The following is a 24,922-nucleotide window of genomic DNA, read 5'->3' as shown; positions in this document are numbered from 1 at the left end:
TTTTCTTGGCACGAAACAAGCGTTTCGAGGTTTCTGGTATGATATTGTTACGGTGAAGGGAAAGAAGAAGGTGACGCGAACGAGAGGAAGACGAAGTCTCTGGCCGTTGCCTGAACGCCATATTTCTTCACTTGTAAATATACATCCTTCTACACTCGTGGGCCTGCTTTCTTCCTGCAACATTTTGGTGCAAGGTGCTGGGTACAATCACGGAACTTCGCAGTGGACGTCATCTACCTGCCGCCACAATGGCAGATCAACCGACACAACCGAACGCCTCAGCAGTCCACGCCAACGGTCATCCTCACTCATCTGCGGGACCCGGGGACATTTTGTGGCACGGACAACACCGACGTCGAGGACTGGCTTGCGATGTACGAACAAGTGTGCGACAACAACAGGTGGGGTCCAACAATGATGCTAGCAAACCTCATGTTTTATCTGAAAGGAACTGCGAAGCAATGGTAGGATACGCATGAAGCTGACCTAACAAGCTGGGATGTCTGCGAAGAAAAAATGCGTGACCTGTTTGGCAGACCTGTCGGTCGTCAGTTGGCAGCAAAAAAAAGAACTTGCATGCCGTGCTCAGACGTCCACAGAATCCTATGTCGTGTACATACAGGATGTGCTGGCTCTCTGCCGCAAGGCTGATAACACCATGACCGAGGCGGACAAGATTGGTCACATACTAAAAGGTATTGCAGACGACGCCTTCAATCTCCTGATGTGTAAGGATTGTGCCACTGTGGATGCAATTATAAAGGAGTGCCGGCGCTTCGAACAAGCGAAAGGCCGCCGCGTCCCTCAACATTTCGACAGGCTGCCCAATACCGCCGCGACATCTTCGTGCGCAGACCCGCCGCGGTTCGTTCAGCCGACAGGATCAGAAGATCTAACGCGTATCGTTCGCCAGGCCATGGCTCCGGCTCTAATTCATTCCGACTGTCGGGAAAGTGTGCCCGCTATCTTGCTTATACAAGCGGTCGTTCGGGAAGAAATAGCGAGTTTGGGCATTCCATCTCTCTGCTCGGTCCGCCATACGAACACCCCCTACCAGATTTCTCCGGCCGCTCGCTCCCAGACGCAAAGCTTCCCGCCACTCCGCCGTAACCCCGCTTACTGGCGCACACTGGATGACAGACCCATCTGTTTTAATTGTTCCGGTATTGGACACATTGCCCGTCATTGCCGTAATCGCTGGTCGTCGTCTCCTCGGTGGTCGTCTCCGAGTCACTACCGCCAATTACCAGACAATCGTACTTTCTCGCCCTACACGCCGCCTCGGAACATCAACGCCGACAGTGCTCCACCAAGATCCAGCCGCTCCCCATCTCCACAAGGCCGTCGGTCCCGTTCGCCTCTCGTTCACCGCTCTTCGTCCCCATCTGCAACCGGTCGCTTCCCTTCGGGAAACTAGGCGGCGCAGCTCCCGGAGGTGAAGCTGCAACTCCGACCCGGCCCACAAATCCTCTGTTGACCCTGCCTACACGTGGAAACCTACTGGACATTGAAGTTGATGGTGTTCCTGTCACATCTCTCGTTGACACAGGAGCGCAGCTTTCAGTTATGAGCGCTGCTCTCCGCCGAAGGCTCAAAAAGGTTCTGACTCCCGCCGTACCGTGCACTGTGCGAGTCGCCGATGGGAGTACTTCACCTGTTCTTGGAATGTGCACAGCACGTGTGACCATTGCGGGCCATTATAGCGTTGTTTTATTTATCGTCCTCGAGCACTGTCCACACGACCTAATTCTTGGCCTCGACTTCCTTTCGAAACACTCTGCCCAAATTGACTGCTCCGCAGGTGTTGTACAGCTGGATCTGCCGCTTCCTGCCGACGCAGACGCAACAACTTGTGCTTTACCCCGCTTATGTTCTGCTGAGTTTGCATGGCTGTCTCCACAGGCGGCTACCAATGTCCTCCTGACGCCCTGTCCTCCCGTACCTGATGGCGAGTACGTCGTGTCTCCGCTTACTGACGTGGTTTTGTCACGAAATATTGCCCTACCAAGCACCTTAATCCGGATCCTCGAAAACTGCGCTCGGGTGCCCATCCTCAATTTTGGATTTTCGACGCATGTGCTGCCACACGACATTGCCGTCGCACTTAGCACTCCTTTGGATGAAGTTGAGATTTCTTCTTTGGCCTCCGAATCCTTCCTGAGTACCAACGCACCTTTGTCACCCATTCCTTCGTGCTCGACGCCTGCGGACGATGTTTGTAAGATGATCGCCCCTGACCTTCCTTCCGAGCAAAGAACAGCTCTTCGTCACCTCCTGTCATCTTATCGGGATATCTTTGATTTGGACGACCGTCCACTTGGTCAGACATCTGTTGTCACGCATCGCATCAACACCGGTGACGCCAGAGCCCCATTCATAGGCGGCCATATCGTGTCTCCGCAACAGAAAGGGCCATAATCCAGAAAGAGGTCGACAAGATGATGGGCAAGGACATCATTGAACCTTCCAGTAGCCCGCGGGCATCACCGGTTGTCTTAGTAAAGAAAAAAGACAACTCGTGGCGCTTCTGCGTTGACTACCGTCACCTCAACAAGATAACAAAGAAGGATGTTTATCCCCTGCCTCGCATTGACGACGCTCTTGACTGCCTTCACGGATCCCAATACTTTTCATCAATTGACCTCCGCTCCGGCTATTGGCAGATTAGCGTCGACGAGATGGACCGCGAGAAAACCGCCTTCGTCACACCGGACGGTCTGTACCAATTTAAAGTCATGCCCTTTGGATTATGCAATGCGCCAGCTACATTCGAGCGCATGATGGACTCTCTGCTGCGCGGCTTGAAGTGGTCTACATGCCTCTGTTACCTCGACGATGTGATTGTGTTTTCGTCGAACTTTGAGAGACACCTGAGGCGCCTCACGACCATACTCTCCGTGTTTCGCAGGGATGGCCTTCAGCTAAACTCCTCCAAGTGCCATTTCGGTCGCCGTGAAATTACCATGCTCGGCCATCTCGTAAACGCCGCCAGAATCCAACCTGATCCACAGAAAGTCCACGCTGTGCGCAATTTTCCTGTACCTTGTTCAACAAACGATGTCTGTAGTTTTCTGGGCTTATGCTCTTATTTCCGGCGATTTGTGAAACAATTTGCCGACATCGCTCGCCCTCTTACTGACCTTCTTAAGAAAGATGCCTCTTTCTCTTGGGGACCACTGCAGGAGCAAGCCTTCTCTACCCTGATCGAGCGGCTTACAACCTCCCCGATTCTGTCACACTTTGACCCTTCTGCGCCTACTGAAGTACGAACTGACGCGAGTGGTTATGGCATCGGCGCTTTCCTCGCTTAACGTCAACGGGGCCACGACCGTGTCATCGCTTACGCCAGCCGCCTTCTTTCCACGCCCGAGCGAAATTACTCCATCACTGAGAGGGAATGCCTCGCGCTCGTATGGGCAGTCGCGAAATTTCGGCCGTACCTTTTCGGTCGGAGCTTCTGCGTCGTGACCGATCATCACGCCCTCTGCTGGCTCTCCTCACTGAAGGACCCAACTGGACGACTTGCACGTTGGGCATTGCGTCTACAAGCATATACATTTTCTATTACGTATAAGTCAGGGCGCCTGCATAAAGACGCTGACTGCCTGTCCCGCAATCCCGTGGATCAACCGGACGATACCGATGCAGACTCGGACATCAGTATTCTGTCTCTCTCCGGCTTTCTCCATATTGGCGACGAGCAACGCCACGATCCTGTTCTTCGAACACTTATGGAACGCCTAAGCTCCTCGCCTAATGACCCGTCTCTGCGGATGTTCACCTTGCGCGATGGAACTTTACACCGTCGTAGTGTTCGTCCTGATGGCCCGGAGCTGCTCCTAGTCGTTCCAAAGCACCTTCGACTGGCCGTGCTCCAGCAACTTCACGACGCTCCTACTGCTGGACATCTGGGCATCACTCGTACTTACGACCGCCTGCGGCGCCGCTTCTTCTGGCCCGGCATTTATCGCTCTGTGCGCCGTTATGTCACTTCTTGCGACCTGTGTCAGCGCCGCAAGACGCCTGCTATGCCTCCTGCTGGTTTGCTTCAACCAATTGCTATCCCTACAGAGCCCTTCTTCCGTGTGGGCCTCGACCTCCTTGGCCCCTTTCCTATTTCTATGAAAGGAAACAAATGGATTGCTGTAGCAACAGATTATGCCACGAGATATGCCCTTACACGAGCGATGCCAACCAGCTGCGCTACAGATGTCGCCGACTTCCTACTATACGACGTCATCCTGCACCACGGCGCCCCTCGCCAGTTACTCACGGATTGCGGCCGCTACTTTCTCTCGAAGGTCGTCGATGATCTGCTCCGCTCCTGTTCTACAGAACACCAGCTCGCTACCGCATACCACCCTCAAACGAACGGCCTCACCGAACGACTAAACCGCACACTAACCGAAATGCTGGCCCTGTACGTTTCCGACGATCACCGCGACTGGGACGTCGCTTTACCGTACATTACTTTCGCATACAACTCGTCCCGTCATGATACTGCCGGATTCTCCCCATTTTACTATTTGTATGGCCGCGACCCCACCTTGCCCTTCGACACGTTGCTACCTTCCGCAGTACAATCACCCAGCACTGGTTACGCTCGCGATGCTATTGCCTTAGCCGCCCAGGCCCGAGAGGTCGCCCGTCATCGCCTCACAGTCTCGCAAGCTTCTCAAAAACGACGCTACGACCTTCGGCACCGAGACCACCATTTTTCACCTGGTTCCCTTGTCCTTCTCTGGACGCCTTCACGTCGAGTCGGCTTGTCGGAAAAACTCCTTTCCCGTTATTCTGGTCCATACCAGATCTTACGACAACTGTCCGACGTGACATACGAGATCGCCCCAGTCGGTCAGCCTTCAGTGTCTCCCAACGTCACCAGCGATGTTGTTCACGTCGCCAGGCTCAAACCCTATGTCTCCCCATTAAGCGACGCTCCATAACCTGCACCGGGACGGAGCTAACCCCACCGGGAGGGTGATGTTACGGTGAAGGGAAAGAAGGTGACGCGAACGAGAGGAAGACGAAGTCTCTAGCCATTGCCTGAACGCCATATTTCTTCACTTGTAAATATACATCCTTCTACGGGCAACATTGATGAATTCTACAGCATTAATGAAAGGGTAGCGGCAACATTGATGAATTCTACAGCATTAATGAAAGGGTAGCAGTCGTCGTAATGAAGCTGAATAGGAGGTACAAAATGAAGGTAGTGCAAGCCTATGCCCCAACCTCTAGTCACGATGATGAAGAAATAGAACAGTTTTATGAAGATGTTGAACTAGCAATGAGAAAGGTGCAAACTCAGTATACTTTAGTCATGGGCGACTTCAATGCAAAAGTGGGGAAAAAGCAGGTTGGTGAGCAAGCCATTGGCAACTACGGCATCGATTCTAGGAATGCAAGAGGAGAGATGTTAGTAGAATTCGCGGAAAGGAATAGGCTCCGAATAATGAATACCTTCTTCAGGAAGCGCAGCAACAGGAAGTGGACCTGGAAAAGCCCTAATGGAGAAACAAGGAATGAAATAGATTTCATACTCTCTGCCGATCCAAGCATAGTGCAGGATGTAGAAGTGTTAGGTAAGGTTAAGTGCAGTGACCATAGGTTAGTGAGGTCTAGGATTTCTCTCAATTTGAAGAGAGAGAGAGTGAAATTAGTCAAGAGGAAACAGGCCAACCTAGAGGCAGTCAGGGTAAAAGCAGACCAATTCAGGCTGGTGCTCGCAAACAAATATGAAGCTTTAGAACAGGAAGATGAAGATAACATAGAGCTAATGAATGAAACCGTAACTAGGCTGATCTCAGAAGCAGCAATTGAAGTGGGAGGTAAGGCACCAAAGCAACCTGTAGGGAAGCTCTCCCAAGAAACAAAGGACCTAATAAAGAAACGGCAAAACATGAAAGTGTCCAACTCAAGAGATCAGATAGAATTCGCTGAACTGTCAAAACTGATCAACAAGAAGAAAGTAAGGGATATTCGAAATTATAACGTGGGAAAAATTGAGGAAGCCGTAAAATATGGACGCAGCATGAAATCAGTAAGAAGAAAACTAGGCATAGGACAAGGCAAGATGTATGCACTGAAAGATAAGCATGGTAATATCATCAGCAATTTCGATGACATAGTAAAAACAGCAGAAGAATTCTATACTGACCTGTACAGTAGCCAAAACAGCCAAGCTTCTTCCATTCGAAATAGTGATGAACCGGATACAGAAGCTCCTTCTATAACTAGCGATGAAGTTAGAAGGGCCTTGAAAGATATGACCAGGGGAAAAGCGCCTGGAGAAGATGGAATAACAGTAGATTTAATCAAAGATGGAGGAGATATCATGCTTGAAAAGCTTGCGGCCCTTTATACGCAATGCCTCACCACTTCAAGTGTACCAGAGAGCTGGAAGAACGCCAACATTATACTTATCCATAAGAAGGGAGACGTTAAAGAATTGAAGAATTACAGACCCAATAGCTTGCTTTCAGTATTGTATAAAATATTCACCAAGATAATTTCCAATAGAATCAGGACAACACTTGACTTCAGTCAACCAAGAGAACAGGCTGGCTTCAGGAAGGGGTATTCTACGATGGACCATATCCATGCCATCAATCAGGTAATCGAGAAATCTGCGGAGTACAATCAACCTCTCTATATGGCTTTCATAGATTATGAAAAGGCATTCGATTCAGTAGAGATATCAGCAGTCATAGAGGCATTGCGTAATCAAGGAGTGGAGGAGGCATACGTGAATATCTTGGCAAATATCTACAAGGATTCCACAGCTACCTTGGTTCTCCACAAGAAAAGTAGAAAGATACCTATCAAGAAAGGGGTCAGGCAAGGAGACACAATCTCTCCAATGCTATTCACTGCATGCTTAGAAGAAGTATTCAAGCTCTTAGACTGGGAAGGATTAGGAGTGAGGATCGATGGCGAATATCTCAGCAACCTTCGGTTTGCAGATGACATTGCCCTATTGAGCAACAATGGAGAGGAATTACAACAAATGATTGAGGACCTTCATCGAGAAAGTGCAAGAATTGGGTTGAAGATGAATAGGCAGAAGACAAAGATAATGTTCAATAGCCTGGCAAGGGAACAAGAATTCAGGATCGCCCGTCAGCCTCTAGAATCTGTAAAGGAATATGTTTATCTAGGTCAATTACTCACAGGGGACCCTGATCATGAGAAAGAAATTTACAGAAGAATAAAATTGGGTTGGAGTGCATATGGCAGGCATTGCCAAATCCTGACTGGGAGCTTACCACTGTCGTTGAAAAGAAAAGTGTACAATCATTGCATTCTACCGGTGCTAACATACGGGGCAGAAACTTGGAGGTTAACAAAGAAGCTCGAGAACAAGTTAAGGACCGCACAAAGAGCAATGGAACGAAAAATCTTAGGAGTAACGTTAAGAGACAGGAAGAGAGCGGTGTGGATCAGAGAACAAACGGGGGTAGACGATATTCTAGTTGACATTAAGCGGAAGAAATGGAGCTGGGCAGGCCATGTAATACGTAGGATGGATAACCGGTGGACCATTAGGGTTACAGAATGGATACCAAGAGAAGGGAAGCGCAGTCGAGGACGGCAGAAAGTCAGGTGGGATGATGAGGTTAGGAAATTCGCAGGCGCAAGTTGGAATACGCTAGCGCAAGACAGGGGTAATTGGAGATCGCAGGGAGAGGCCTTCGTCCTGCAGTGGACATAAATATAGGCTGATGATGATGATGATGATGAAATATACATCCTTCTACACTCGTGGACCTGCTTTCTTCCTGCAACAATATTTTAACAGTCCACATTGAAATAATATTTGCATTTAGTGTCCATTTAAGCTCGTCTTGGAGTCTAGGATGCGGCTGTGCCGAACGTTGACGACAAGCTTGTAGTGCCAGAGAAAGTCGGCTTCGATGATTGGCTGGCGCACGTCCGCGATGAAAAAAATCGCGCAAAAGGCACATCTGACGCTGGTCGATCGGTTGACCGCGGTGATAGGCGGCGAGATGGGAGGATGGCGTCACCCAGCCAACGTAGGAGGAAGGACGCAGATCTCGGCACCAGTGCCGACGTGATAGCGGACTTTGATGACAGAGTCGGTGACGTGGAAGAGGCAACTGGATCTGGGGTCGGGAAGAGCGGTCGCCATCAGTGTTTGGCCCAACCATTTCCCCGCGTAGGAGCAGGGCTGGCAGCACTGGTTTGCGCGAGAGCTGTAGCAACGGTGTTACCACCACAGCGTAACGGGAGGTGAAGAACGGTGTCCAGAGTAACTGGAGCGGTGAGGTCGTGAAGAAGAACGCGGCCGACGTGCTCAGACAGCAGCGACCTCAGCTGTCAGTAGCGCTACTTGCCGTGTGAGCTCCTCGTTAGCTTTCAGGAAATGCGCATAGCTGTCGCCAGCGGCTGCACCGTGGGACGGAGGGTCAGTAGGGTGATGAACTGGGGCCACAGAGGGAAAACCAACATCCATAATCTTGTTGGCCAACTGAGCCAGAGATTCCAGTGTCGAGGACGAAGCCGCGGCCAGGATCATGCGCAGCCACGGTGGAAGGCGCAGCAGGAAAAGTTCGGGCGGAGAGGCCCCAGAAGTCCAAAAAGGTAAAGACGTCGCTTCTCTTGATGCGAGGCCAGGGGCCTGCCTTGGCCACCAAAGTTCCACACACAGGAAGGGCTGACTGCCAGGAAGAAGGGTCAGCAGCCCAGGAAGGACGGGCCGGTACAGCACCATAGCCATTAACGCTTGAGGTCCGCTGGGCAGAAGCTGCCAGGAACATGTGCGGCGTGGCTGCCATTTTGGTGCAGCAGCCACCACGGAGGTCACAGGGCTCTCCGGATAGCGCACTAGCAGGAACAGCAGGCTAGGATGACCAGGATAGCAGCGGAAACCGTAGTGACCATCCTCGGCCAGGGGTCAGCATCTGACTGGGCGGACCAGCCGCAGTTAGCGGCAGCCAAGGCAGCAAGAGGCAAGGCTGCCACGAGTTCGTGGCCCCCAAGGCGGGAATAAGTCGTGGCGAAAGGACTAGGAGCAGCAGGCCTTGAGGTCAGCAACAAGCTGGCATGGAAGGACCAGGGACAGCTAACTTCGTGGTCAGCAAGACTGGTGGCACAGTGGAGCCAGGCGCAGGGAGAAGACTTGATGACGCAAGGTAAAGGACAGGAAAGCCCCCCGGCATAGCCAGCGTGCCAAGAAAGCTGCCCGCCTGGCTGACTGCCCAAGAAGGGGCGTTTGCCAGGCTTAGGCTTAGGCAACACATAAGAGGGTATACTAGGCCACATGGGCCTGTCACCGCTTCAATGTGCGCCCGTACCTGCATTTCTCCGTTTACCAGCATGGTAGGGAATAAAGTCCAGCAACCTGTTAGTGGGAGAAAGCTGACTAGGCGCGTCAGAAGGCGGGTGAGCACGAGAGGGTATATTAGGCCAAAAGGGCCTGTCATCGCTTCAACGTGCACCCTCGCACCATAGCTGTGTTTTTCCGTTAACCGGCGTGGTACGGAATAAGGTCCGGCTACCAGCTGGTAGGAGAAAGGCTGCCTAGGTGTGTTTCTGCAGGTTGTACCGGTGGCGTGGCCTGGGGCCAGCAGTATCACAGTTTGCCTGTGGTTCGTTGACCACCTCCCCCTCTCCCCAGTCATTGCTACGGGCAACAAAAGGTTTGAGGTCCGAGACGTGAACTGGACCACCGACTGGTCTCCCTTGGGAGTCAGCCAGCTTGTATACCAGAGGGGACATTTTGGTCTCCACTCGGTATGGGCCCAACCATTTGGCCGACAGGGAGGCAGAGATGCCTTTGGCGGTGTCACTCAAGACATGGTTGCGTCTGAGGACGAGATCGCCGACACCGTAGTGCACGTCCTCATGTGACCGGTCGTATTGGGCCTTTTGTCCAGTTCGCGCTTTTGCCAGGTTGGAACAGGCCAGGTGAAGGGCCGCGTCCATCCGTGAGCGCAGTTCCGCCGCGTAGCCGGAAAGGCCGGCTTTCGTGGTGCACGCCCTGCTACCAAGCAACAGAACGCGGTCCATGGGGTTTGGCAGCTCTCTCCCGAAGTTAAGGAAAGCGGGTGTGTACCCGGTCAAACGGTTCACCGTGGACCGCAAGGAGAAGCCTATCTCGTTAAGACAGACATCCCAATCCCTGTGTTGTTGAGCAAAGGCCGCGAGCAAGGGCTTGAGGTTCCGTTTAATCCGCTCTGTCAGGTTGGCCTGTGGGTGATACGTGGTTGTCTTGCGGTGCTTAATGCCAAATGCAGCACACGCATCCACGAACACCTTGGCCATGAAGTAGAACGCGTTGTCCGCTATCAGCTCCGCCGGAAAGTCGAAGCAGATAAAGACCTCAGTCAACTTGTCCCAGATTGCGCTTGCCGTGAACTTCCGAAGGGGAAAAAGTTCAACAAATTTCGTGAAGTGAACTGTGACAGCCAGGAGAAAAACGTAGCCTCGCCGGCTTCTGGGAAAGGGTCCCATAATGTCACAGGCCGCGACTTGCCAGGGTAGCTGGCTGTCGATTCGCTGCAGGAGCCCAGGGGGGGGGGGGGGGGGGGTTGCCCGCGCGAGGCTTCACAAATTCGCACACGTGGCATGAGCGGGCATAGTGAAGAGCGTCACACTTCATGCCTAGCTAGGTAGCGGAGCGGCACAACTTTTGGAAAGTCTTAAGGCCACTCGCATGTCCGGCCACCCGCGAGTCGTGGAAATAGCTCAGGGTGGTTCATATGCATGAGGCGAGCAGTAGTCAGAAAATGTGGCGACATTGTCGGCTGAGCGGGGTGGCTCGCGCTCAACATTGTCTCCCAGCTGCGCTCGGGAAAAGGAGAGGCCAGCGAGCGGTTTTGCACCAACAGCGAGACAGGGAGGCTCAGCTGCGGCACATGGGACACCGAACTGCGCTTGGGACAAAGAGAAGCCGGCAAGCGAACTCGCACCTACGGCGGAGTGCGAAGGCTGCACCGTGGCGTATTCGTCCGAGAAAGGCATCTTCTCGAGAAACCCTCTTCCTCGGCCAAGCCCGTTCAAGCGATAATCACCGTGATGCTTCGCGAAGCCTAACCTGGCAAGTGACATGTCAGCGGCGGCTACCGGGGCACCAGCCACGCACTCTGTCAGGTCAACGGAACCGCGAGGCGTCGGCACTTACGGCACCCGCAACGCGTCGGACGCACACGACGGGGACTCAACAAGAACTCCAAACCGACGATCCGTAAGAACGCGCACTTCCTTCCTCTATGATTGCGACGCAGTTAGGCCGAATTTAAGGTGGCCAGACTTTGGCGAGTCAAGGCTAGGACTGACCTAGAGACCTTTAAGGCGGAGCTAGGCTCCGGAACCGAGATAGTTCTTTTTCAGGAGTTTGTATTTAATCTGAGTGTTGTTTAAGTTCGAGTGAAGGTTTTTTATTTAATTATAGTTTTAGTTTTGTGTGCCTCGTGCTTTTACCGTCCTTGTACACATTAAATACTTGTTTGCTGTGCTGCTAGTCGTGTCTCTCTTCCATCGAGAGTAGCGCATGTACGCAATTCTCCGGCTCCCAAAGAGTAGAGGTGACAAATGTGCACTAGCGTGTCTCGGTATTTGTTCAAACAACATTCCACACCCTGCAGAGCTCATGTTGGGAAGGAACTTGAGGTCAAGCCTGGCAAGACTGCACGCCGACACGATGCATGCAGCAGTTACCACCACAAAGTTTTCAGTGCGGTGACTCTCTTTATAATGAGGCATTTTCGCCCAGGTCCAAAGTGGTTAGCGGCTCGTGTGCTGCGGCGCCGGGATCACGTTATATACGAGGTCCAGACGTCAGACCAGCACCGCCTCCTCTATTTTTCCAATGCCAGTGCAATCGCTCGCTCCGCAATGGGAGTCGTTAGTTCGCCTTAGTTCAGTGAGTTGCCACGCTACCCAGAGGGTACGACTGCTTGCGTCACGCGTGCATCTGAGCGCGCGCTGCTGCCGTTTCGGAGTAAATGCGACAGACGCGTCTGTCAGGATTAGTTCCTCCGACTTCCGTCGTGAGGCAACACCCAGAGGGTACTCTCGCCCACGACCGTAAAGCAGGCGCGAATGCTAGCCGACGGGGGAGAGTAGGAAAGGGCGATCGGAGAGGGTGGTGAACGGTTGGATTGACCGCATCTAGCTGGCATTGACAAAATAGAGGAGACAGTGGTTAGATGGTAGCACACATCAATGCCATCCGGACCACGTACAAAAGGCTTGGGACTCAAGACCCGTGACCGCACCAGGTGGTACGAGTGCCTCGTTTGCTCTACCCGAACCCTAAAGTTTGGTGCCTGCGCCTTTCCCAGCACAACCACTGGTTTTAAGACACTCTACCCATCAGCGACGTCCAGTGCACAGTTTTGATGGAACGTCGTGCGGTGACATGCCGGCAAAGCAGTGAAGCTTGCGCCTTTATCGTATCGGCCATCTTGAGCGCAGATAAGGGCGCCTCTTCATCTGTTTAAAGAAAGCACTCTCGAAATAAACTGTTCTTTTCTTACCGGCTTATTTACTGTCCGGGCGCCAGTTATTACACTATCATTGAAAGATTAAAGGGATACGGACACAAAATCTGAAAATTTTACGAAAATGCTGAAAATGAATCCTCAGTGTGTGATTACACCGAAAAAAAGTAGTCACTTAGCTCATTTTTGAGCTGATGGCTTTATTTTTGACGTTTTTGTGAGCGCACACCTCGCCGTCCGACCCGCGGGAGTTGGAAGGCGTGACGTCACGACACCCTCGTCGGATAGCCAGCCAGCCGGCCGCTGTGATTCGAAGCACGCTGACGCCACCATCGCAAGCATGGATTCGAGTTCTGGTGCGTCTACCAGCGATGAGTACATGTCTCAAGACGAGGAACATTCCAACTTGGCAAGAAATATTACCGCTTACAGTTACGAGCCTTCTGCGTCAAGCGGCGAAGAAGAGCAAGCGGCCATGGAAGTGCCGATCAAGTTTTCGTGAACGATAGCGCGAAGATTTCCCTCTGCACCAGACACTTATGCAAGAATTATTGGTCATTTCCGGGTGCAAATTTTCGGCAGTGGCGTAATCGCGTTGCTGACGAAGATTTACACCAGCACTTGGTTACTGCAATATTAGCTGTTTTTGTCTGTTTGAGCTCTGCGCCACCAGGTGGCAGCACCATACAGGCCGCTCACGTTTACAGTTCCTCCCAAACGCCCGCGTTTACCCGATTACTGGACAAGCTAAAGCTCTCTAATACGCAGGTATCCAAATTTTACGCACCTTCTCGTCTCTGGGAAATGTGTGCGACGGCGTGTCACGACTGACGATGCTGTTATAACAGCAATGTCTGGGCATTTCCTTCCGCCGCGACGCACGCTTCAATACCAAGCGACGACCGCGGGAAGCCTCTGTAAGACGCACCACCTGTGTGGAGCGCCGACTGGGATAGCGTTTCAGACGGACCACGTGCAAAGATCGCCGAAAGGGCTTAAGGTATGTCACCACCTTTTGCAAAACTTTTTTAAATTTGGACCATTAAATTTTTATTTCACATTGACCTTATAAAGCACCGTTTTATATGATATTCAAAAGTAAAAAAGAGTGAAAAAAATTATGCTGGCATTTTTTATTGACAAAAAAATGGCCAAACTTGGCTGTTACGTGAGCATTCATAACTAGCGAATGGAGAGCAGGAATTTTAAACTTTTTGGCAGAGAAGTAGCCAACTGACCAGACTGTGCAACCAACTAGGATCTTTGCCATCGGATAAGTGGGAATCAAATTAAAGCAAAAATACCAAAGAAAACAAGAAAATGTGTCATTTTTGCCTGCATTCCTTGACATAAAACATGATTACATCAAAACTTACCATTCATTTTCATTAATCCTAATTCATTGCACAGGCTAGTAATAAAGGAACGAGCGTGCAAAGTTTCGTTGAAAAATATGCATTCATTTCGAAGTTGTTACTGTTTGCGCAACAGGAAAGTGCAAGAAATCAAGTTTTGAGAAAAACAAGATTAAAGTTTTTCAATCCTTGTAGAAGCAAGATCATCATGCCCTGGTAAATTAAAATCCCCCAGGTACATAGCTAGGGCCCTCCTTAGCTGCCACAAGCTCTCTTTTGGCTTTTGTTGCTGCCCGTCTTTTTTTGCAGAGATGTTTTACCTCACCCGTTGATTGACGCTGGGCTTTCGTCACACGGTACTGGTCACTGGTGCAACATGCTACGAGTGTGTGGTGACCAGGTTCGATGCCTGCTTCCCTCAAAATATCTGCTGTACTTCTGTTGCCATCATTGAAGTGGCACACAGCATCAAATAAACCAAAAAGCAGGATGGGCAGGCTCACGTGGACGTCTTTGGGAACCCGTTGCCAAATCATACCGCTGAAACTCTCGTTGGCATTTTGGGTTTTTCCATGCAGGCACTTCTTTAAGAGGTCATCCATACAAAGGTCAGCATACTTCACTTTGTTGAGTACCTCACTGGAAAGGCCTCCCTTGTGCTTGTAGAATCCACCACCGTTGGTTAAGCCCGCACCAACTCTCAGTGCCAAGAGGGACAGACCATGCCTTGGTGTTTCATCTGTTGAACTGCAGTGAAACAGGCTCGCTAATGCAGCTTGCTTCATGGCTTCCAGGTCTCCCACATTCGCTCTGATGGCAATACCATAATAGTTCTGCAGCCAGTCGATGAGGACATCCGTTATCTTTCCTTTGCTTCCAAGTCCACAAACAGTTTTTTTCAACTTTCGTAGGCGGCATCCTACACGCTTCTGTACGTGTCCAATGGACTCCAGTTTGCGCACGCTATTTGCGCCATATATTTATATTTATAGCCGCGTGGCTCTTGGAGGCACCATCTCCATAGAAGTCTACATATTTTAAATCACGGCTTCGACCTGCACGCTCGAACATACGATAAAGCCCTACTGCCTCCATACCACCAGCACTACCGGTGTAGTTCGCTTGGCACTGGGTATGATTTGCCTTTCACTCCAGAAATTCAGTGCTTGTGGGGCTCAACTTGCTTTTCGAATGGCATGCCCTACATTTACTTGACATGCCTTCTACGTCAATAACTTTCCCAGTATCAATGGATATCAAGGACACACAGCCGTTCAATGAAGAATGCCCACGCCTTTGCCATCACCTGACACACCACAGTCAGTACTTTGCACAACACAACGCACTTCAGCAGCGGCATTCATCATTGACTTAGACGCAACAGTCTCTGCAGCTTTATAGAGCTTTGCAGATAACTTTCGGTAGTCAGAATGCCAAGGCGGCGGTGGCATGTTCATTGCCAGCGTTGCAGCTCCCTTGCCCAGCTGACGCATTGCATAGACGAGACGCAGGTTATTCTCAATAGCACTTCCAGCCTTTTTTTGACGATTGAAATGAATGTGCATATGCGCACGCATCACATAGAACAGGATATGCACATGATATTCCAAGCTGCGAGCATTCTTCCAATCTGAGCGACGTCTTCTTGCATTCCGGGCAGGCCAGTTTTGCAAGAACAGATGATAGGATCTCCATATCCATAATCCTATTACCTTGCAGTAGAGGTCGTTGCAGCGGCACTTCACAATTGTTCTCCATGTTCCCAAGCTTTGCAGCACTCGCCAATACATTCACGTCTGCATGGTCTTCGGTCGGAGCATTCATCGTGTGGCGATTGCCAAGAAACTGCCGTTTCAATCGCCTTTTTACCCTGAACTTGGCCATGCCTTCTTATAAAAACGTTCAGCCTATGTTAATACTTTTGGCACTAAAAATAATACCTATAAAAAGGACGAATGCGGTATCATTCAAAGCGGTAGCACAAAGCGCACACAAAGTAAACAACTGAGACGCTTGTAGCGTTATGCATCCCCCTTGCGGAAATTTAAAGCAATGTTTAAAAAAAGGAAGCCTTATTAATTGTATTTGAATAATCTTTTACATATCAGACTAAACATACCAGAAAAATTTCAATATACGCCGTTGATTATTGCTGAGTTATCAGTTTCTGTTGCGAAACCACATCAGTTTCGGTTTCAGAACTGTTCACCAGCTGTTTGAAAGTTGGCTATAACTTTTGAACTAAATAAGATACGAACATGATTCTTGCATGTTTGCAAGAACATGATTCTTGCATGTTCTTGCAAACATGAAAACATTTTTGAGTGTTTGGGGATTCTCGAAATCTAAAAAAGAAAAAAATGTAATTTTTGCAAAAAAACGCCTTTTCAAAGGTGGTGACATACCTTAAACAAACGCTGCAAGGGACCGAAACACCTGGAAACACTGCCACAGCTGTGGCCGACCTTGGCCGCGGGTGGGTGTTATGACGTCAAATTTCAGCTTCTGCCGGCGGCCGCTTAGAGGCACGGTGCAACAGAAAATCACAAAAAAAAAAGTTTCTCGTTCTTTTTTTCAAAGCAGCTTGTTGTATTCGTCATTTTCAACAGTTCAACTTTTGTTCTGACGCAAAAAACCATCCACCAACTTTTGTGTCCGTTCCCTTTAAGCAATCCTTGCATTAAGTTCATATATGTTAATGTTGAAGTTTTATCATTGCCCTATTCATTGTTTCCTTTCTGAAGAGACAGAGTCTTAAACTGAAACTGAGCTTGTTGCTGTACATTTACTCTTCATTGTTTTGAATATGTTTACATGTGTGCAATACGTAATAATGTGTTGGTTTCTCTTGTATCTCATTCAGTGATGTCCAAGAAGACGCAGTAGTATTTATTGCTTCAAGTATCCTTGCTCTTCCTTTTCTTTAATTATGTTATTAGAATTTATGTTCATTTTTACTTGCACTCCTGCAGTGCAGCGCGGCCCTTTTCGCTGTTCAGGCCGATCAGCGAAAAAGGCCCACCCACAATTGAAAGGCTACATTCAGTGGAAATGCCACACGGACATGTTATTCATGGCTACATTCAGTTGCAACTGTCACAAACAACACATCATTGACAGATTGGTTGGATAATCAAATTGCCAAGTCACATTCCAATCCAGTTAAAGTGCAGCAATAGCAATGAGCTCCGTGTACAAAGAAAACTGCAAAGTTGTTAAATTTCTAGATGCAAGTGAATATGAAATCTTTGCAAATTAAAAAGCGCACAGTTAAACTCATTATAACCACCAAAGCGTAGCTAAAGAGGCATTGAAATTTCCACATTTAGTTAGTATAACTACTACTGGGTTGTAGTCCTGCCTGACCCTTGCTGCAAATATATCACGGACCCCATAAATGGAGCGTCAGCACATGTTAGGCTGCAGAAAGTAAAGCACGAAGAAAGCACAAATGGTTGCGATTTTGAATGGCTATACAGTCGCATCTCGTTAATATGGACCCCCGTTAATATGCACATCCTGCTATATGGACATTTTCAGCGTCTGATCGATGGCCGTGCATTTCTGTCATGTTAACTCTGGACTATAGACGGCCTGTTTGGGGATGAAGAGAGACACGCTGTCTGCATCAGGAACAGGTCGCGAAATGCGTATCTGCTTGTCGATGGACCGGCTCAGCAAGTCCATCCGCAGGACACTGCAAGACGGCGAAGAGGAGAGCACCATACGACAAGCTGCTCTCCGTGGCTTGGAAGCAGCCTACCTTGTGTTGTGCTTCCTGGACACCAAAGTGGGGTCAGCACAAACCCTAATTGCCACATTTTTCTTTGGCTGGTTGAACAGTATTTCTTATGCTTATAACGATCTCTTTTTTTATTTTTTTACCTTCATTCGTTATTACGGAAAATTTTCTGGGGAAAAAGATCATAGGTCAATATCAACGAGACATGACTGCAGTACAGTCGAACCCGGATGTATCAAACCCACATATAACGAATTATTATGTATATGGAACAGCTGTAAAATCCCCTTGAAAATTTCTGTATAAAAATTTTATTTCATGTACCGAATTACCTATATATCTAACTTTTTTTTGGTATCACCTTCAGATTTGGTATATCCAGATCCAACTGTAACACATGTTCTTGCGTTCATAATTGTGTTCCCATGCATTACCCACAATTCGTGGCCAGTTATTCAGCAGACACCTCGAATGCATGCGACACGCAAAGATGTGCACAAATTTGGTTGCTGCTGCGCCCTCACCTGTCCTGGCCAAAAGGCGGGCCACGTGGCTAAGAATGGCCGTTGCTTGCTGCCGCTGGTCAACCTGCACAGGTGGTGAAACGTGCACATCACGTTGCCCTGCAACTCTGTAGTAACGTTACTGAAAATCATCTCTTCTTCCATGCAGGATTTCAGTTTTGGCACTAATGGTCAGCTAGACCCTTGAAGGATGCAGAATCCACACACCAGAGCGAGTTAATGGAACATGCCTTTCATATAAACTTCACCTCTGAAAAGGCTGGACTGTTGAGCCCATTCGTTCCTGTGCTTCCTGCAATCAGGCCATGTGCATCAAAAGAGCAGAGGCACAGACAGCAGTGCGCTCTAGGGCTTGTAGCAACAATCAATGCACCACAGTTTGCATCACAACCCTTAAAGACAACAATTGTGACTCAGCACATTCTATGCAACTCGTACGATAACTGGAACAAGACCAAAGCAGGACTGCACATCTTGACCAACGTGGTGAGCTGTGTTGAGATGAATTCATAGTGCTTTTCAATTTTTACTCTAAGGCTGTAGGGGGAAGGGGGGTGAAAGGCCATGTGCTTCTTTTGTATACTTTCACAGCATCGTGCGTTGCCCACGTGTTATGTGTACAAGGCAGGGGTCCACTCCCCTACGCATCCAGGCGGCAACCACTTGGGTTTTTTTTTTTTGTGTGTCTTTTTGAGTTGTCGGGAGGCCTGTGTGGTGTCGGGTGACGAGTCATGATACGGATTCGGGGAACGAGGTCTTTTGTAAGCACAGAGTTCGGATTCCACTGATGGTCATAAGTTGTCCCCGCAAGCAAACCTCAAGTGAGACTGGTGCATGCGGTGTTGGGGCGCTGTCTCCTGAACTCTTTGCTGGCTAGGGACGCCGGCGAGGTTTGAAAGGGACTGGCAATAAATAGTGCGTGCCTAGCGTTTCTTCCTAAAGCCGTGACTGACGACGTGGAAATGGGAAAGGGAAACGTAGTTGTACAAAGAAAGAAAATAGTTTTGTTTTGTAATTACTTTACTTGTATGAATAAGCCCATCCCTAAATACCAAACTTTTGACTCTCTCGGGCGATCGCATCTATGGGACGAGCGAATAGCCCTACTTCCTTTGTCTGTGTGACCTACATTAACACGGACGAGATCTTGTCGCTCAGTCTGGGCTGAAACCAGGATTGCTGATAGATCAGTGAGCCTCCGTACAATGTATGTTAAAAGGAGCCTGGGCTAAGACTGCCGATTGATCAGTGAGGCACCGTACAGTAGTCTCGGCTTTAACAGTCACTGAGACAGCTGAAAAGTGAGACACTGCTTGTTCTGGTGTTGAAGTTGTAATTCAATTGCATTGCCTGTCATTTACAGTCAAACCCACTTATAATGATACCAGATATAACGATGTATCGCTTATAAAGACCACATTTTAATGCATTTGCAATGTTGCGATCCTCCCTATGGAAACTGCTTCCAGATATAATGAACGTTTTTTAAATCGCCATACTGCTGCAACGAATGCTTCGAACCCAGTCACCATAAAAGGAGAGTATACCCAAAGTGCCAAAGCATCGAAGCACGACTCCCACTACAGTCCGACCACGACAATGACACGGCCTTCGAGGTACGCAGGCGACCGCATCGCACGGATTTCGGAAGTCACGAAGAAGGTCATGTGTGGTCACATGTTTTCATTCTCTTCTTCTTCTTTTCTGGGGTTTTACGTGCCAAAACCAGTTCTGATTATGAGCCATGCCGTAGTGGAGGGCTCCGGATTAATTTTGACTACCTGGGGTTCTTTAACGTGCACAACAACGCAAGTAGACGCGCGATTTTTTGCATTTCGCCTCCATCGAAATGCAGCCGCCACAGCCGGAATTCGATGCCCCAATCTCGTGCTCAGCAGCACAACTTAGCTGACTGAGCCACCGCGGTGAATACATGTTGTCAACGCACACCTTGTGGGGTCTCACACATGTGCTCTTGGGACAAAGGAACGACAACACAGTAGTGCAGACAATCAAAAGGGCATTTATTGCACCTTTCATACACTAATACATACTAGCCGAATTACAACCAATAGAACATTCACACGGGCGCGCGACAAATCAAGGAAGTCCGACTCACCGCGACCCGATAGCGAGCGAATACGTTCGCCCCATGCTATGACACCATTGCCTAGTCGTTCACGTGTACGGTCACGCGAACGGTGGCGCGCTCGAACGATCCGTGTTCGTCCATACCGGTGTCCCACTCTTGGCCTCGCGCGACGGTCGCGCGAAGCGGGCCGGCGCACGCGCGAAGCGTTCGTGCGTGTTGGCCGCCGATCCCAAATCAAAGAGAGAGCGCCTCCAACCTTTTTCTCCCAAGTGACCCCGCCGTTCGGTGGCGTTAGCATCGCGACACTAGCGCCATCTCTCGCAACGCGCCGCAACCACCGCCGGTAGCCACGCAGAGAAGCCGGACTACAGGAGACATGCGGGGAAAACAACATCAGGGGACGCGTGAGAGTCGCGCATCCCCACATCCCCCCAAACTTAAATCACTACACATACGCCGGCGAAACATGTCACAAGGCCTATCAACGCGCGCGTCGCGAACAAAAGTTAGTACATGGGACAGTGGCGCCGCCGAGTAAATGTCCACGCGTTATCCACAACGTGCGAGCCGACATTGTCTCTGGGGTGCACCGCTGGCATCCGTTGGTCACAGCATCAGCTCTGCAGATTCGATGGCACGACTCCAGCACAGGACTCCGGAAACGGCGACGCAGAAGTCGGCCCGAGCAAGTGTCGCTTGCGCCAACGCGCCCTGCCGGCGAGAGCCGCTGTAGCCGTTGGTGACTGCCGGCTCTTTTCCCAGCCGCCGAGGGTAGCGAGCCAGACGAACTGGCCACAGGCATCTGCATCGCCTGGGGTAGCTCGATTGTAGTCCGGGGCAGCAGCGCTGACGATGTGCAGGTGACAGCAAACCAGGGGTGACTCCGCTCACGCTGCGTACACTCAACGCACTCGACAAACACTAAAGTAGTGCAAGGGAGAGGAATTCGGCATACGCATCGCCCACGTGGTACGATGTTCAATTCGGCTAGCGAAATTTCGGACGCCATTTCAGATGCTAAGTTCACGTGAACAAAGCTTACTTTCTTGAGTCGAACGAGTAATTTCAATTCGTGCGAGGCTAACTAGAATGAGGGAAGCAAAGTGCAACACCTCAAGATCACGGTCCACCAGGTTGTGTCCCTCAACGTGCGACAGGCGGCTTTGTTAAGCCTTAGGCCTAATGCGTCGCTACTTTGACAACAACCGGCATCCAAAAAAAAAAACATCACCCAAAATGGGCACAAGAACAGGCAGCCGCGAGGAGACGTTAGCTCTGTGAGGTGGTCCTACTCCGCTCGGTGCACACAGCATTTGAGTTGACGGCGCCCACCGTCCCAGACGGTCTCGGAGCGCCCGGTGCCAGGCCACAATACCAGTCAGCCCGTAATACCAGTCAGCCCGTAGCGGCACCCGTGGCCCGCGGCCACCCGGCTCCCTGAGCCTCGACTTCTGAAGTCAAAGATATAGAAGAAGCTATTTACATAAGAAATTCGGACCACCCGCGAGGCTTCCATACTCACTCGCTTCAGGCTTGCCAATGCTCCACGGGCGCTAGGCCTCGCTCTCCCAGGATGCAGACCACGTGGCTCTCGTACCGATGAGTGTACTTCAAAACACTCACGAAAAGGCTTAGCATGTTGAAAAGTTCAAACACGCTACAGCAACCGTCGCCTCGCTCAAGAAAGCACACCGCCGACACTAGCGATCAAATTCCACGCTAGGACTACGCTTCGGTTGAAACATCTCGAACCGAGCAAAACTGTTAAAATTATCGTCCGATACCACAAGAGGTCCACGTTGGGCAGCCAGATGTGGGGTCTCACACATGTGCTCTTGGGACAAAGGAACGACAACACAGTAGTGCAGACAATCAAAAGGGCATTTATTGCACCTTTCATACACTAATACATACTAGCCGAATTACAACCAATAGAACATTCACACGGGCGCGCGACAAATCAAGGAAGTCCGACTCACCACGACCCGATAGCGAGCGAATACGTTCGCCCCATGCTATGACACCATTGCCTAGTCGTTCACGTGTACGGTCACGCGAACGGTGGTGCGCTCGAACGATCCGTGTTCATCCATACCGGTGTCCCGCTCTTGGCCTCGCGCGACGGTCGCGCGAAGCGGGCCGGCGCACGCGCGACGCTGTTCGTGCGTGTTGGTCGCCGATCCCCAGCCAAAGAGAGAGCGCCTCCGACCTTTTTCTCCCAAATGACCCCGCCGTTCGGTGGCGTTAGCATTGCGACACTAGCGCCATCTCTCGCAACGCGCCGCAACCACTGCCGGTAGCCACGCAGAGAAGCCGGACTACAGGAGACATGCGGGGAAAACAACATCAGGGGACGCGTGAGAGTCGCGCATCCCCACAACCTCCAGGGCGGAGGTGTGCCGCTAGTGCCACATATAGCAAAAACAGCATAGCAAGGGGCATGCACTGGCCCGTGCACTGGTGCGATAACGAATGCCATGACAGCGCCACTCTCGTTTTTGCGCAATAGTCCGTGCAGCACCATGAGCATTACGGCCTGTTTCAACGATTTGGAACGAACATCTATGTTCATCGAAGTCATCTATGTCTCTATGTCATCTATGTCTTTGCACCACGGAAACAACGGCCGCTCAAGCGTTCCTGCCAATGCGGCCCTACGTGGCCCGATTCGGCGAGAATGCTGCACCACACGCTGCTGCCACGCAAAGGGTCGGCGAATACGCCATTATCAGGAGATCACGGTTTGGCGGCACTTCGTTTACACGTTGCCAATTTCTGATAACGGTTCGCAGTGACATTTTACCTTTCGAACATCGCATTTTTTTGTCACCCCAAGTGACATAGATAATTTAATTTTATGGTTCTTGTGTGGATGACCCGCAGTCGTAATGCCGAGACCATGATGTCCGAGACCTTCGCAGAATGGGGGCATGCCCATGCAGTAGTTTCCAAAGCCTTCGGCCAAGTAGAACGCTTCGCTCTCGTGTGCACAATACAGTCATGTCTCGCTGGTATAATACCATAATGAGCTCTCAAACAAAAAATGGCAGCTACGATTGCAGTTTCGAAATGACAGGCGATCGGAACCGGGTGCCATATCGACAGAGGTACACGATGCCACATTTAGTTGTTTTGATGATGTTTCTAAGGGAAGTTTGCAACTAGGTGCAGAAACACACCGGGAACAAAAGCAACACTGAAAATCTGGTTTTTGGACCAAAGTGCTCCCAAATTGTAACTACTGACGCCAGCGTCTGTGCGGTTAATATTTGAGCGTTTTTAAGGGCGAGTCCGTATATAATGAACTACTTATATATCGACCACTTTAACTATCGAGTTCGTTATAGCAAACAGGTTTGACTGTACATGTAAATGTTTAGCTATAAATATTTTGTTCTCCATCCGGTATACATTGCTTCCTGTCTGCGTTTTATCATCTAGCTTCACGTTCCAACGAAGAACGGATCAAAGAAGACAATTCGATGTGTCACAGTCAGTATCCAGCAGTGCATCCTAGGTCAAGCCCCAAAGCGGCCGTGTGAGCAGTGTGAACGCACATCCAGTGCTGGCACACGTACAGGAGGATACACAGTCTACACCCGTTAAAAAACAGCTCGATAGTTCTACCAAAAATGATTGTTATATCGGTAGTTGATTACATCTGAACTCACCCTTCAGAACTTGCAAAAGCTAGCGACACAGTTGTTCTTCTGCAGCAGTTTTATTACAAAGTGCTAACAAAACCTCCGACAAAAAGTCAACCCTTCTCAGTTCAAGCGAACGGAATTGCCTTCGAAATTATTCAAATCTGCCATTATCAGGAGAACGTGTGCACGATGTCCTCAAAGGAATTCCTCCATAGTGATTCCCAGTTCAGTATGCGTAGCGGCCGCACAACCAACTTTCCAGTCGATGGTTGCATAACCCTAAAACGGTGGAGTGCCACCGTGCAGCCGATTGTTTGTGCGTATTTCACCACAGTGTTTCTAAATGCAGCACAAAAGTCAAGCCAAGAGTCACTAATTTTGCACCTTGCAGCAGTGGCAAAGCATGTTTGCACAGCACTTGCAAAGTTAGTGCGTTTGCAACAGCAGCATCAACAGCAGTGCCGACATTTTCTCTCTCTTTCCTTTTTTGTCCAACAGTGCCCAGGCAGTAACTGAAAAAAAAGGCCACTTCAAGATGAGGAGGCACATTTCCAAGAAATTTTTTTTCATCAACTTGGCCCATATTTTGATTTCACGGTACCTGCAAATTGTTTTAAATATCCGCCTAATTCATGTATAATGTAAACTTAAAGGACGGAATCAGACGTCATAGTACTTTCAAGACATTGCCCAATTCTAATCACCTGTCATTTTGAGTAAGACTTGAAGACGAGGACAAGAATTGAAAACAAGCACAACAAGCCAAGTTTCGATTCTCGTCCTCGTCTTCTTTGCACTGCTTAAATTTTTACTCGAGATGAACCAACTCGGCCAAATAAAGTTGTTGTTACTGTCATTTCGAAACTGCAAGCACAGCCGCCACTTTTTTTCGAGCTTGCGATTATTTTGCTATCCTCGAACCCAATTGGCGAGTCTTCTGGGCACCATTTTGCAAAGGGCTGCGCATCAGCCACGGGAGTCCCACGCAAGGATGTGTCGCTTCGGTACCAAGTTTGAAAGGTGGAACGTCATCGTGATCCGTTATCAGCAACGACCTAAACAACCAGATAATGGCATAATAACCACCCCCATTGG

At 49.9% G+C, this 24,922-nt stretch overlaps 1 protein-coding gene across 2 annotated transcripts in view; it reads right to left on the bottom strand.

The window, feature by feature from the left end:
- The window catches only part of LOC119444241 (poly(A) RNA polymerase GLD2-like), a 190,205-nt gene that overhangs the window by 80,489 nt on the left and 84,794 nt on the right, over positions 1–24,922 (bottom strand). For both annotated transcript variants that reach the window (XM_049663228.1, XM_049663227.1), the window contains exon 6: positions 18,089–18,152. In XM_049663228.1, the coding sequence (XP_049519185.1) occupies positions 18,089–18,152 (64 nt within the window). The remainder of the gene's footprint in view (positions 1–18,088; positions 18,153–24,922) is intronic.

This window comes from Dermacentor silvarum, chromosome 3 (assembly GCF_013339745.2).
Source record: "Dermacentor silvarum isolate Dsil-2018 chromosome 3, BIME_Dsil_1.4, whole genome shotgun sequence".
Lineage (NCBI taxonomy): Eukaryota > Metazoa > Arthropoda > Arachnida > Ixodida > Ixodidae > Dermacentor > Dermacentor silvarum.
This window is presented reverse-complemented; position numbering and strand designations above follow the sequence as displayed.